General features: G+C 45.2%; 1 protein-coding gene across 3 annotated transcripts in view; it reads left to right on the forward strand.

Moving 5' to 3' along the window:
* Nucleotides 1-15617, forward strand: part of LOC125709162 (adhesion G-protein coupled receptor D2) — a 61419-nt gene that overhangs the window by 37123 nt on the left and 8679 nt on the right. For all 3 annotated transcript variants that reach the window (XM_048977325.1, XM_048977323.1, XM_048977326.1), the window contains one exon: nt 10941-11023. In XM_048977325.1, coding sequence (XP_048833282.1) covers nt 10941-11023 — 83 coding nt within the window. The remainder of the gene's footprint in view (nt 1-10940; nt 11024-15617) is intronic.

Consider the following 15617-nt stretch of genomic DNA (forward strand, 5'->3'; position numbering starts at 1 on the left):
CAGGCTGACCGTACGGTACCAGGGCCCTCTGCCTTCCTGGTAATGGCTTACATGATGGATGGCCAGCCCATGTCCTCCCTGCCTCTTTTGTGTATTTTTGAATTTATTTACACCTCCTGTGTTTCTAAACCTAGTTTCAGAGCAGCGGTGGGCAGCGTTAAGGATCTGTGTGCCGATATGGTCCTGATCAATGCTGCTGCCATCACCCCACGCATCCTGGTTTAAAATCAGGCCCAACTGTAATGGCCTTAGGTCACATGGCCTTGTTGGGGGCAGGGGGGTTGCATTCCACCCCCCTGGAAGTTGTCTAAAGTTGCATGTTTCTGTTTCCTCCAGTTTCCTGACAAACGTCAGATAAATAAGCGTGTGCACACCCCCCACCTTTGCCTGTGTAATATGAATGCCTTTCAGTGCCAACCCCCCCACCCATGTTTAATGTGAATGCCTTTCGATAACCCGTCATGTGACGCTCTTCGCTTTTGATGCCAGGAATTCAATAAGCGTTAGGCAGACTTGGACAGACGGTGCACAGACGGGACCCTACACGCCTACCGGCTTCCCCCATACTTGGCCCACCCACAGGATCTGGGTTTGGTCCCATTATCCATCTGGAGTAAGGTGACCAGGCCCACCGTCTGGGGAGAACAGCTGGGGGGTGATGTCAGGGCGGGTGCAGCCCAGGTGAGGGCCCTGGTTGTGCAACTTGGGAACCTGGGTGAAGTCATTTTTTCCTGGGCCGGGGAATTCTGTATGGTACCCCTGAGGGGGGGCTGCATTCCTTTGGTCAAGACATACAGCTAGAATTCTCCCGCTGGTTCTGCACCCCCTCCATCCCAGTCCACTACATCAAAAAGTGTATCATCACGAGAAATAAGAAATTTCAGTTTGTTGAGCTACTACACAGACCAATGGATGAGTGTAGAAAACACAGAGCAAACTGTTTTCAGAACAGTGGAAATTTTGACCAAAAATGCCAAAGTACTGATTGACAATTGCTCCCATTTTTCAAACATCGTGTATGAAAAACCAAACAATCCCATTTCAGTCAGAAACTCCCTCAAGAATCCGTGGCCAAAAATAAACAGACCAGCAGTTCAAGATAAAGTGCTGTGTCTACCATCTAAAATGGTATAATTACTTACCTTAAATACTTACCTGATAAGCTGTTAAAGTGGTTCGCGATCTGTGAAAAAGGTAATGTAAACACTGAAGTGCTAATCGCGCTAGTGCGCCAATGGGATTTACAATGTTATAAAGTTATATTAGCATCCCGCTAGTCGCTAGTTAATTTAACCACTTGTAAGAGTAAAGTATTTATTGTGTATTGTTTGAGTTGTAATATATATGCAAGATTTGCTTCCCGGATGTTTATTGGAGGAGCCTGTTAGCCATCTGTCAAGCTAAAAACTGTGCACTCACATTAGCAAGGACAAAATAGTGCGAATAAAATGCGTTATTTTTTTTTATTCGTTATTTTTTTCTTAATCATCTAAATTAACGCATTAATCTATACACATATGCATTATTGTACTGTATGGTGTTATTCATAAGCTGTAGTTCCCTGTGTACTTGAATGTGGGAATTTAATCCTCAACAGGACAATTTCTGGAGCTCTTGACATGTAATGAGGGTATTGCAGTCAGTCTCAGGTAAACCTTTACTCCAGGTCACTAACATTTAACCCCGCTTTGACCTAATCAGACTAGTCAGTCAGCAAGCTGTCTCCCGAGGGCTGATTTCTCTGACATGGCAAGTCACTGAAGTACTTCTGAGCTCTTGTCATCCCCTGAGTGGCTTGGGTGGGGGGGGCACAGGTAATGTGAACTGGCAGGATGTTGAACCAATGGCACATCAGGAACTTCTCTCCAGCAGGGGGCTATAGATCAGGGCAAGGAAGACGAGGGACCAGCTCAGGGTGACAAGGGAATAACATCCTTTTCTCCTCCATCGACAGGGGTAATAACTTTTGCTTCTCCAGGGACAGATTGAGAAAGGCAATAGCTAGAGGCTGTGAAGCAGGAGATGTTTAGGGGGAATTGAAAGTTAAAGAAGCAAGTGGTATTTTTTTTTTTTTAGACTTGAAAAAAAATTGTTCGAGATGCACCATCAAACGATAAATCTTGCGCTCGTACTGTATTTGCCGCGCCAGATCGGTTCTGCGCCGTCTTTCTGCCAAAAACAGAGGCCTTCACCAGTAGCCCTGTCGTAATGCAGTGGTGGTGGGAAGGTACTAAAAAAGGTGGGAAGGCTGAAAGAGAAACCAGTCAGGTCACTAAGGTGAGGATGCAGGGTGGAGTGGTGGGTGGAGCCCAAGACAGAAATCTGCTCCATCCTCACGGAGCTTTCGTTGGCTACAGCACCCCTTCCAGTCTCCATCTCTCCCCCCTTCCAGTCCCCATCTCTCCCTACCTGAATGGCCTGATCAGTGCTTGAGTGGCTTATTGAGTAGCTTTCAATGGTATTTTTGTTCACCATAATAACTGAGACGGTTCTCCCCATGTCGTCGTGGGGTTTCCTCTGGGTACTCCGGTTTCCCCCCACAGTCCAAAAACACGCTGAGGCTAATTGGAGTTGCTAAATTGCCCATAGGTGTACATGTGTGAATGAATGGTGTGTGAGTGTGCCCTGCAATGGGCTGGCCCCCCATCCTGGGTTGTTCCCTGCCTCGTGCCCATTGTTTCCGGGATCGGCTCCGGACCCCCCGCGACCCAGTAGGATAAGCGGTTTGGAAAATGGAAGGATGGATAATAACTGAGACAGTCAGGCGGCGTGAGGCTCAGCCTGTTAGTACGTCATACGTGTGATTAGAAAGTTGCTAGTTTGAATCCCAGAGTGATTTTGCTGTTGCATCCTTGACCTATGCCCTTAATCCCCAATCATTCCAGGGATTGTCAGACCCTGCTCTCTTAATTGTGTTGCCTTGAATAATGTGTCAACTGAAATAAATGTAATGTGTCACACTGTACAAATATAAGATCGGGCAGTTATTTCATGTTTGTTGTACAGATGTGCTAAAGTTGAAAGCTATGGGAGGCTCAAAGGGTGATGTAGGTGTCAAGTACCATTAGAAGCATGTACATTTCTGTAGGAGCACTGCATGCTGTGATCGGCAGGTACACGGCGAGGGCAGGAAATTAGTTCCTGACATTGTCCCCGCGATCTTCAGTGGTTGTGGTCACCATTCACACAAGAGGAAGGTTAAATTTGAATGTGTGTTGAGATTTATTGGCAGTAAAAATGTGGGCTTATTAAATTTAACTCACCTCAAGGCACTGTCATCAAGATGATGAAGGCAGACACAAATATGTCTGCCAAACACCCAGCAAAAAAAAAAAAATAAAAGGCCAGTGTATAATAAGATGAGGAAGATTGACTTGTGATGAAGGGTGAAGTCGTGGCCCGTTTGAGATCCTCGTGTCCCAGATAATCCCCTGGCCGTGTGGCCGGCGAGTTAGCGAGTCTCCAACTCCCTTGAAGGTGAAAGAAGTGCTCAGTTGGCGCATTGAAAACTAGACATGACAGTAAATTTTTCAGCACAAGATGGGGGGAGATCTTGTTATAGCAGACAGGACTGGGGGTCAGGGGCAGGAGCCTGTTGATGATTGAGGAAAAGAGAAGTAAATTCATTCTGCTTCAGGCACTTTGTCAAGTGCTGCTAGCCTACTGTTGAGAACCAGTCACCCATCACTGTGTTACGGCCTCTGAGGTCATCCTTCGTTCATAAATCAGCAGACTGCAAAACCGTCTCCTGCATCTGACAAAATGAAAAGGCGGGGGGGGGGGGGGGGGGGGGGGGGGGGGGGGGGGGGGGGGGGGGGGGGGGGGGGGGGGGCAGTTGGGGGGGGGTTGGGGAATGTGGGGCGGATGCCCAGCGTCTCTATGGAAATGATTGTCACACAGTGGAGCCTACAGTGTCGTCATTAAGCAGCATCATGTTTATATTTATCGGAATGGCCCAATTAAATGGTCCTGCTGTTTACTGATGAAACACGTCGATTATCATTTTTGTTTTCATGCGACGATGCCTTTTTCGTTTTTATCACTCCCTGACGAGCCTCCGTAGATTGTTAATTAAAACAGCGGCAGATGTGCAGGTGAGGGAGATGATTGTGACCAGCTTGGCTTTCGCACCTGCACACGTCTGACATGATGCTGCAGAGGAGGGCAGGTAATATCTCCATCAGGAGAGGCAGGGGGTACTGTATGATGCTACCGTCATTAGTGGTTAGTATCGCTATGAATGAAGCGTTTAAAAATTATATACATTGTGATGCATATTAGGTTGTGATGTATGTGCTTTTAACGTTATGTTTAAATATTCTGGCTTTAAAAATGTGATTTTTTTTCCTTCTTGAAATTGGTAGGTCACAGTGTTATTATCTTTCGCTGATGCATTGGAGTACGTTGTAAATTCCCCAATATATTTAGCTTTTATCCACATTATCTCATGCTTGGACTCTTTTTCGGGCTGCCATCAGCGGGTTCAGCTGTGGTGCCCATGTGCACGTAGATACATACAAGGTGTTCCTTTTTACTCTTAATTTAAAGGATTTACAGTGTGAAGTACATGTCAGGAATTATCGTTGACATCATGTACTGCCACATGCAGCCATTTTAATAGGAAACAGGGTAGCTGGAAAGCTCTGATTTCTGTGGTTTTTGCTTCTTTTCTCTCTTCTTAGCTTGAGGGGGCAGTTTTTATTCTAGCCCGGGTGCAAGTTTAGGACAAGTTTAGGTGGTTATCATGAAAAGTCACTTTAAATTTGGATTTTATCTTCGTTATGTTTGTTTTTATCTGATGGTTAATAGACTCGATTTCACAGTACTGTTTATGTGAAATTTCAGCCCTTTCATTGCGTTCAGCCTGTCTGGACACACAACACCTCACTATGTGACTATTTCCTCAAAATAATTTTTGTATAATTTTTCTAGTAGATGCCGAGTTACCTTGTATTGTTGGGTTTACCAATTATATATTCCGCAGCACCGAAGAACTTGTATCCAATAACACTGTAGTAAATAATTTGCATAATATTAAAATGAAATGAACTGTAAACTAAGTCGTCTGCTTATAAACAGGAAGTTGCTAATTTGCTGCAGACCAAACAACATATTATACATAAAACGTCAGTTTTCTTCATCTTCTCTCCTCTTCAGAAGCATGTTTCTGCAGATTCTTTCATTTTTTGAAGGCTGGGTAATATATTTTTCTTTTCAGATTGTCAGAGGTGACTTTTGAAACATGAATATATTCCTATATTCGAAAATTAAAACAAAGTTATCAAGTTGGAGTTTCCTTTTGTTTATTCAGAGTAAATTAAAATGATTATTTACAGTATGCAACCTCAGCAATGTACATTAGAGCTAATTTCCTCTATTCTGTTTATTACAGTGTACAGTACACTACAGTATTAACAGTTCTAAATATGTACTAAAAGTGTTAGAAATGGTGCCAAGGGGACATTAAAACAGTATCTAAAGATAGTTGACACAAACCCACCACCACTACAGTGAGCTTGAGATGTCAGTAAAGGGTAGCTTCTCGCTTACCGACCAATTTGCTTAACGACGTAGTCGTAGGAACGGAATTCGGTTCTTAAGTGAGGGTGTCCGCATTGTGACATCACAGTCTAACGCTAACAAAGATGAACATCTGCCTCTGACAAAACGCTAAAGGAATTAGGACCAAACATGAAACAGTTCTCACTATAGAAATGGTAAGATAAACCTCTATCAACACAAGGTTATCCAAGTTACTCCGCTCAGGCCCTGTTGTGTATTATTAGCTGAGCTGGCTACTGGCACTAGTTCGATGGTCATTCTCCCGTGTACATACCATCGCTCTACCTTCGACAAGCACCATATTAATATATGTGGCTGTTGCTATGTAGCCATGCTTTGTGGCTGTGCTATGTGGCTGTGCTTTGTGGCTGTGCTATGTGGCTGTGCTATGTAACTGTACTATGTGGCTGTGCTATGTGGCCGTGCTATGTAGCTGTGCTATGTGGCTGTGCTATGTAACTGTACTATGTGCCGTGCTATGTGACCGTGTCATGTAGCCGTGCTATGTGGCCGTGCTATGTAACTGTGCTATGTGGCTGTGCTATGTGGCTGTGCTATGTAGCCGTGCTATGTGGCTGTGCTATGTGGCCGTGCTATGTGGCTGTTATATGTAGCCGTGCTATTGTAGCTGTGCTATGTGGCTGTGCTATGTAGCTGTTTATGTGGCTGTGCTATGTAGCCGTGCTATGTAGCTGTGCTATGTAGCTGTGTTATGTGGCTGTGCTATGTAGCCGTGCTATGTAGCCGTGCTATGTGGCCGTGCTATGTGGCCGTGCTATGTGGCTGTGCTATGTGGCCGTGCTATGTGGGCCGTGCTATGTGGCTGTGTTATGTGGCTGTGCTATGTGGCTGTGTTATGTGCAAGCAGTTTTCAGCAGAACCTGTCCACCCATATAAGTATAATTTTCCTCTGAATGTTTCAGATAAACACCTTTTTTTCTTGTCAGAAGCCAAAACTTTCCATGTAAAAATAAAAATCTAAACTTACTCAATGTAGTACAATATAATGTAATACAATATAATCTAATATTATTCGTAACCACTCCAGTGCTCTGTTGCTGGAAGTAGTATGGTGTATGGCCGGGATTATGGATTGTGTATAAATAAGATGTATGATACTTCATGTCTTATTTACTGTTACTACATGCATCACATTGGTTCGGCTACTTTAATTGTGCAGCATCTCAAAGCTGGTTTAATATCATCTGCATGCTCTAAGTGGCTCATTTCATGTACAGCAACCTGAAGTTATCTGACACGCGTTCTGGTTTCTAAAGCTATGGCACAGTTTAACATTTCAGACTTCAGACTGCTTTCCTACATGTAGCTAAGCAGCTCTGGCACTCCTCCATACGGACTGCAGAGAAACTGAATTGCTGTCATATGGAATATTCCACTACGGTAGAAAGGACATAAATATGGTGGGGCGAGGAATGCTGAAGCGTTCAGCAGGGACCCCCCCCCCCCCAGGGCCGTCCGAACACTTTGCGCTGAACGTAGATCACCTGTCACCCGTGGCAATCGGCGTGAGGCCGGACAAGATGGAGCCGGCAGATGGTGTTAGGCAAACGGGCGCCTGGTTTGATGCTATTCAAAGATGTCTTTGGTGCCCCCCCCCCCCCCCCCACCGCTTCAGCCACCAGACTTTGTTTTCAGTCCTCGGATGAAAAGCTTGTGCCAGCCGCTGCCTCGGACGTGATCGCGCAGCGCAAATATGTGGAAGCTGTTAAACGAGCAAAGGAGAAAAGGGTGATTCCTGTCACCGTTAATTAGCGTCCGTCACCTTCTCAGTTACTGATTTTATTTGACGACTGTGAACTTTAGAAATCAGGTTCAGACCAATGCCCCGTGCTGTTTAAGTCGCGCTGTACTCTTGCAAAAGAAGGTATTTTTTTCCCCATTCGGGAATAACTTTCATCTGTGAATGGATGATTTCCACTGTGCATGACTGGGAGTGAACCACTGCAGCCCACCCTTTGGTGAAAGGCTGGGACACCTGAGGCTGGACGGACCATAAGTTGTGGTTGTCTGGCATGCAGACCTACTGTACAGGCTGCCTGCCTCCTGCTGAAACTCCATAATGGCATCTGTGCGTCATATTCTACTGAAGTAATAAAAGATTCTATATCCATCCTCTTACAAATCGTTTATGATATTCAGGGACCCCATAAAGGGGGGTAAGTTAGGACGATTCCCAGGGCCTCCGGAGCCACAGGGGCCCAAATATTTCGAATAATAGCAATCCTTTAATGTCCTTTGGACATGTGCAGCTATATAGGGATTTGTCTCTTCACCGACCCCGTCGTGCTCTCCATAGCTTGGGGGTCACAGGTCAGGGTCAGCCCTCATGCGGTTCCCCTGGACATGGGGGTTCAGGGCTTTGCTCAAGGGACCTCAGACATGTGACTTTTCTGTCAAGGTGGGGGCTTGTACCAGCGACCTTCCAATCATGAGTGCAGAGACTTGGCCCCAGTCACCACAATTGGACTGGTCTAGGTTGGGGGCCCAATATTATATGCTTCCATGGGGCCCAAAATCTCTTGCAATGCCCTGATATTACATTAGTAACTTTTATACTGTTGCTAAACAGCACACATCAGTTTAGGCTAAATTATAATGAAACATTTTTATATTATAGTTTTTAAAAAATGAAATACTTCTCACTTTGCCCACAGCTAAGGAGTTGCTTGAAATTTCTGTGATGATACTTTTATCATTAATAGAATAGAATGTATTGAGTGTGCTGGGGTCTGGTGGTCTGCGCAGTTGGGGGGGGGGGGGGCGGCTCCATGGTCTGCATGCTCACGTAACTCCAGCCTCCCGGCTCTGCTGACTCACTCTTTGTGTGTCTTCTCAGCTTTGTCTCTCTTCATCACTGTGGCCTCACGCCTCCCGGACTATGAGCTGCATTGCCACCCCATGGGTCTGTGATCGTGTTCCGCTTTGCATGTTCTCCTTGGGCTTGGGTAGGTTTCCTCCCACAGTCCAAATACCTGTTTTGGTATTGCTATTAACCTGAGAGTGTGGAAGTCTGCGCCCGGTGATGCACTGGGTGTCCCTAGCCTTGTACACTGGATTTGTTATGGGCTCCAGTCCCCCCAAAAACACAACCCCCCCAACACACGCACACACAACCCTGTGCTGGATAAGAGGTTACGGAAGATGGATGGAAATATAGCTGAAGGCTGATAAAACACACCTGCAGTAAAAGAGACAGGAGAGACCTATGGGGTTTTCCCACACATTCATTCCAAAACCCATGATACCAATTTTGGAATCAGTTACAGTACGACCCGCTACTGGGTAAGTGGTTTTGAAAAACAGATGGATGTTAGGAGTGACTGTCACATTGGTGGATTTGTTTCCGCCTAACTGCAAAATGTTTGTGTGGAACCCATGGTGTGGATCTAATAAAACCATCAACGTTCAAACCCCATTCCCATTATCTTGATTATTTTACAGCGTCCACGAACCAAAGGTAGCTATCATCCGAGCTGGTAGACTGCAGTGTCTGAAGTTTTTTTTACAAATATTTTTTATAACTAGTTTTCTGGTGTTTGTTACTTTCATGCAGTGATTTTCTTTGCCAGAATTCCTTATGATTTATGTTAAATCCATACCAGTCATCAGGCATGGGAATAAGTCAGTCCTTGGAGAGTCTAAGTCAAGTCTCAAGTCAAAACATTGCAGTCATAGTCAAGTCTCGGGTCATTTGCCCTCAAGTCCAGTGCAAGTCTTTCCATAATTTTTGCTGTCAAGTCACAAGTCATCAAATTTGTGACTCGAGTCCAAGTTGAGTCATGTAACTTCAGTCCCTACCTAAGTCAAGTGTTTAAAACTTGCTGCAGAAAAACCTGCGGCAGTACATCATAGGATACGTTCTTTATAGGCAGAGGTAGGTAAGGAGCGTATGCTGACACAGCATGTTGCTGCAGCCACCATAGGCATGAGAACCTGAGCGCAGTCGTGGGCCAGGTGACACCTCAGCACCACACTTGTCCAAATGGAATGAAGGGTTTTTTTCTCTGGTGGGTGGAGAGCCAATCTTCCCACTAACCCCCAAATATTCCCTGGAAGTTGGAGGACCTGCTTGCAGGGCTGGATCTAGATTAACATCATACCCAGGATGAAGCAATTGCAGGTTGAGGACCTTGCTCAAGTAGGAACACTCCTGGCATTCACAGGATTCGAACCAGCAACCATTCAATTGCCAGTACACATTAATAGCCTCAGAGCCACCACTCTGCCCAGAGATAGGCTGAGAAGAGAGCGAGCAGTTATGGTTATCCTCACATAGTTTTTATGTCCATGCATATGCAGAGAGTGATGCATCTGTCAGCAAACTATCTCAGGAGACCTTGCATTCAGCTGATTGAAAATGCAGACAGCGGAGAATTAATATACACTGAAATTATAAAATTAATGTTATGGCATCCAGATGGGGACTATAATCTCAAGTCTTTTCGAGTCATAGGGTCCAAGTCAGGTCTCGAGTATTTGCCCTCAGGTCCAAATTGGGTCCAAGTCAGGTCATTATCAATATAAATTGCATATTGATAATGATTATAACTATACTACTGGTTTATGTATTTACAATGGTGTACTTTTTATCGTTATTTTAGAGTGCACCCTTCCTGTATGTTGTACGTTTACTGTAAAAGTTTCTGTAAAAGTACAGTTTGCACAACGGAGAAAACACCTGCATTTCTCCAAAGAGATGCATTTCACCAAACACCTGCATTTCTCCAAAGAGATGCATTTCACCAAACACCTGCATTTCTCCAGAGATGCATTTCACCAAACACCTGCATTTCTCCAAACCAAGCACCTGCACAAAGCTTTCCCTGTCCTTAAGCCAGTGTTTCCCAACCTTTTTTGAATTGTGTACCCCCTGAGAGATTTTCTCATACCACAAGTACCCCCTTTGTCAAATGTGTTGATGATTCAATAAAAGTAGAACGTACAACTGATTATCAAATTTAAAACATTTTATTAAATCTCCATAACTTGAACATTTAATTCATTAAGCAACACATCCCAGATAGATTTTCTTTCTATACCAGGGCACAGCTAATGGAATGGCTGATAATATTTACCCATCATCAGGGAAATTAAATATAAAATTTTTTTCCACGTACCCCCTGTAATGTGCTCGCGTACCACTAGGGGTACGCGTACCCCCGGTTGGGAATCACTGCCTTAAGCGACACACGACTGTATATAAAGACAGTATTTTGCAGCTTTCCGGTAATTTAATTTAAAAGCATTTTATCAGCAAACTGTCTTTTGGACGGAGTCCTGTAAAAACCTCATATTGCAGCTTATAAAATGGTAGGAGTCCAGGCCCCTTGATTGACTTTGTTTGGGTTTTTTTCCAGGGTCACAGCCAGATTCCTGCGCTGGGGAATGTCTGCAAGAGGGACCCGTCAGTCCGGCCTTAGGGCCTGTCGCACCTGCGAAGGTACGGCCAGCTGCTCTTTCTCTTCCCATTCGTACATCTTCCTTTCACCACGAGGATGACATACCTAAGGGATCCTGTTACTGTTGCATGGGGCCACGCAGAGGCTGGAGTTATCGCTTAACCCTTGACCTGAAACAGTTTACGTTTCCTCCCCCCAAGTTTATAAACGAGCGCTAAACAGTTAATACTCCGCAGACGTTGTGCCAAGGTCGGGTCAGCCATCCGGGCGACTCTGCCCAGCTCGGGCCCTGCATTCTCAGCGGCTCTGTGTTTTCTATTAGCCTGGGTTACGACGAGCAGCGGTAGATAGGGCCCAGTTAGCTATGAGGTACAGAGCACGGGGGAAACCGGCGCTTGAGTTATGGGATACGCCACTAAAATAAACAAGAGCCCGTTCGGAAGGCCGTTTGGGAATTCCTCGTTAGTGCCGATGTTCTCTCCAGCCGAATGCATCAAGGCAGGAAATCTATTCCGAGAGATCAGGATGAGGGCAATGTGGGTGCATTCCACAGTCCAAGATGCATAATGCTGATCTCTGAAAAATGTGTGCGTCCTGCCTATTATCTTTGTGAATATAAGCAATTACCTGAGACAAACATTATACTAATGGTATGAGCCCCCTAGTGGACATAAAAGAAAGGTAATTACAGCTCCAAGTTGCTATTAATTTCTGTCATGGTTTCAGCTCTGTGCTGGATAGCCCACTTTTTAATTTTAGAAGGGATTCCAAATGACACACTGAGATGTAATACAAACGCAAGTACCTTTGCCCATGGCCAGAGTGTGAATCAGATTAACCAATAGAATGTGTAAAAGCATTTCGTTATCATATGGGTGGTGCTTATGTAAATGTCCCAGGGCACGTGATTGGCAGTCTGCAGTTTGTGTATCTCTGTGGTTTCCAAGATTTTTTTTTGTGTTGCCCAGGTAGGTCAAAATAACTGACTGCTAGTTCTGTGCATGGGCTCTGACGGCCTGAAACCCTAAGCTGGGAATTCCGGCCTTCGAGCTCGAACCCAGCCGTTAAAGGATCTCACATCTGTTTAAGCCATCCCTGTTTGAGGGGCTGAATCTTTGAGCTCTGTCACTCTGGGCTAGGGAGCTGGCTATGGAAATAAATATCGTAATAATGTCTGGGTGTCTTTAAAGAGAAAGAAATTAGACTTTCATTTTTATAGATAAAGCATTTGGGTTTTTCTGGGTGCTCAGTTTGATAATAATTCATGTCAGTGACGGTCAGGAGACACAGAGCATCCATCTTTGATACCGTTTATCCAGTCAAGGTGACAGATAGATAGAACACAAATGATAAAACAGAAGTTAATTATATACGGTGGTGGAACTTAGTTTGGTAAATAATGTAGCCGAACATACATTTTTTTTTTTTACTAGCCAGAGGACTAATATTCAGGATTTTACACTCACACTTCATCTAAATCACTTGCCTCAGGCGAGTGGGCGGGCTTAATTTCCAGCCCTGTACTTATAGCGTTTTGTTTATGCTTTTTAGAGTAACATCACTGGTGTTGAAGCATGCTTACTCTGCTTTCAGCACTTTCTGGGTTTCTGCGATTGTATAACAGAGTCAAAAATTCTAGACACCAGAAATGATGAGTTTGAGTGTAGCCTTGGCCTGTCAAGGTCCATATTGCTTTGGGCCAAATTTCATGCGATGACACAGGCACAATGCAGCTCTCGTCTGTCCAGTGGGAGAGCCCTAGTGAACCCTGTACCCGGAACCCTGCGGTGAGGCACCTCGGGGAGCGTGTGCCATCCCGTTGTCCCTCCCGACCCCCTCGACCCCTCCAGGTGTCTGTCGCATTGCCGCCGTGACGCGATGACTCCCGAGAGCCTTCGCCTGTCCAGAGCCCAATGGCTCAACGCCGAGACGAAGAAGCCGCTCTTCCTGTTTTGCTCATGCGCGGCCCCACTTCCTGTCCATCAGCTGCAGGATTTACCCCCCTCCCTCCCCTCCTGGGGCACCCCTTCCACTGAAAACCATTACTCACCAGTCTAGTAACATGCAGGCATGGTGTTAATTCCTGTTTGACTTCACAGCTGCGTGGTGCTGTCATTGCCCATCTCACCTCCCCCAACCGCTACTTGAAAGGTACCATCCTATGCTATTAAAAATGAATTAATGACCTCTTCGGCAGTAGGGTAAATCTACCGGTACTAATGAATTCTGAAAGAAGACAGAAGAGACTGTGCTGCTCGCCATCCTACAGCAGTTGACCTCTGACCCCTGTCTGAGAGCCGTTAGCAGGCAGGTCGGCCTCAGTGGAAGGTTTGACTTTAACACGGTGACTCGAGTACCGCAACAACGCAGGCAGACGCTCGGGAGGCCGAATAAAGCAGGATCACTCTTGACTCTCTTAACCCCAGCCCTGTGCGGACAGACTGCCCAATTAGCTGCCTTAACGAGGCTTTTGTTCTAATCAATAATCCTCCTAATCAACGGTACTTACGGGCGTGATCCTGTTCATTTGCATTACAGTCGGAACATATTAAAATTTAGAAAGCTGAACCGAATGGCTTTTAAAATATTGTTGTGATTATTGTTTTAATCGTGAGCATGGTGACTATAATCAATACTATTCCTCAGTTTGGGCCAAAGTCATAAGCCAGACTGTGGTTCCTGGTTGAAATATGTCAGCCACTGACTTAAACTAGCTGGAACATAATTGAAACCATTGAAGCTATGAAGTCATTCATAATTTACATCGTTTATGAAAGGGCTGGTTGTGCAAGGGGGGTTAAATCAGCCAAGGTATCTCAGCTGGTCGCTCCACCATGGTTCCTTATAGACCTGATGGTCAGAAATGCTATTTCTCTAAACATCTAGGGGAACTACAGCATGGTACAGTTTGTAAGGAATGCCATGAGCCAGAAAGGGTATTTATCAGATCTACATGAATCTCCTAACAATGAAATGTGCTCTAAAATTCAATAGGACCAAATCATTCAGTTGTGTTCAAACGGGGGGGAAAGAGACTAATTTATAATAACTTGAAAATCAACGTCTTTTTGTTGGAACACCGACCGTCGGGCTTTGAAGAACACAAACAGATATCTTTTCACACAAGGTGAACTCTGCTCACCTTTCTCAGCACCAAACATCGTGCTCCCATTGTTTCCAAATACAATTCTCATTGAGCAAAACTATGTCTCCTTTTGTTCTGCCGGCATGTCTGGCTGTCAGAGGCAGTCGTGAATATGCCATCGCCGCCATTAATATCCTCATTAGACACAAGCCTGATGTTATTTCCCGTGGATGTCGCATGGTGTCCAGCAGCCCTCCTGGATGCTCGGCTCGACCAATCTGTCACCAGGTAAGGAAGTGCGACAGAGCTGTGCCGCCATATATCGCACAGCCGTCGCTGGTGAACTCCTCTACAGCGCGGACCCACGGCAGGAAAGCAGCCAGACCATAAAAATCAGCAGCTGACGCGACCTCCTCGTATTAGCTTTTATAAGTGTAGGGCATGAAGAGCAGCGACTGTTAAATTGCAATTAAATATGAAGGAATACAAACATCACGGGCTGCCACAAAAACAAACAAGTGCATTCGCGGTCAAATCAAGCCTGCACTTTTCTCTTGATGCACAAATGAGCAGACTGGGCTTTTTACGGATGAACTATGAGAGTAAGACCCCTACAAGAGACAAGATATTCTTGAGGAATGTAGCTTATGTTGTCGCTGGGAGCTGACCTTGACTTGATAATAATCATGGATGTTTGGGAAAAAGAAGAGCGTGGGGGGGGGGGGGGGGGAGAGACATGATGTCATCACTTGAGCCTTGAGTGGGCACATTTACTGCAGAAACCGCAGAAACGTAGAGAGAAAGGCCGTGGAGGTCTAATGCTTGCATGAATGGGCATCGGCGTGAGAATGAAGGGTGCCTGAGGCCCCTGGTTCTCGCCACCCCCTCATCGGTCTCGACCGGGTTTGGTGTGGAAGGGTAGCGACTGCTCCCTGCTGTGGGGGAGGCACAGAGGATGCCACCCTAACCCTCCCACACTGGACAGGAAGTCCCTGTTAGAACACAACAGGATAGAGGAGGCAGAAAGGCCTGGCATCTATTTTCACGTTCGGTAACTTTCTACGGGTCCTGCTTTGACCTGCTTGCCATTTAATGCCCTTTGTTACACGACACTAATGGCAAGATCAGAATTTGGAAATTAATATATTTGCGATTATATTGGTCAGCCAATACTTCTAATGTTTATAAGTGGGTGCTTTACTGGAGAAATTCCAGTTTAAGTGCCTTGCTGGATTATACTATATCAGACCTTGAATAAGCTCATTCAAGTTCAGACCCCTGCCACAATATAGCTATTTCCTACTGTTAAATTCTCTTTATTTGGATGTTGCACTGTGAAGTTCACAGGAAGTGAAAAAAACAAACTCTAAACCAGTTATGTAGATGAAAATATGATGAACACTCCTATAATACAGTGCATGAAATGTGTACTCTTGTGCTCTAGAAGTAAGTGTAGGCAAACCAAGAGGTATTAAAAATTATATAGGGGCAGGATAAGTGTCAGTGGGGGATTGCAGGAGGTCAGATCGGGGGGGCAGGGGGTCCTTTGG

This window comes from Brienomyrus brachyistius, chromosome 15 (genome assembly GCF_023856365.1).
Source record: "Brienomyrus brachyistius isolate T26 chromosome 15, BBRACH_0.4, whole genome shotgun sequence".
In the NCBI taxonomy this organism is placed as follows: domain Eukaryota; kingdom Metazoa; phylum Chordata; class Actinopteri; order Osteoglossiformes; family Mormyridae; genus Brienomyrus; species Brienomyrus brachyistius.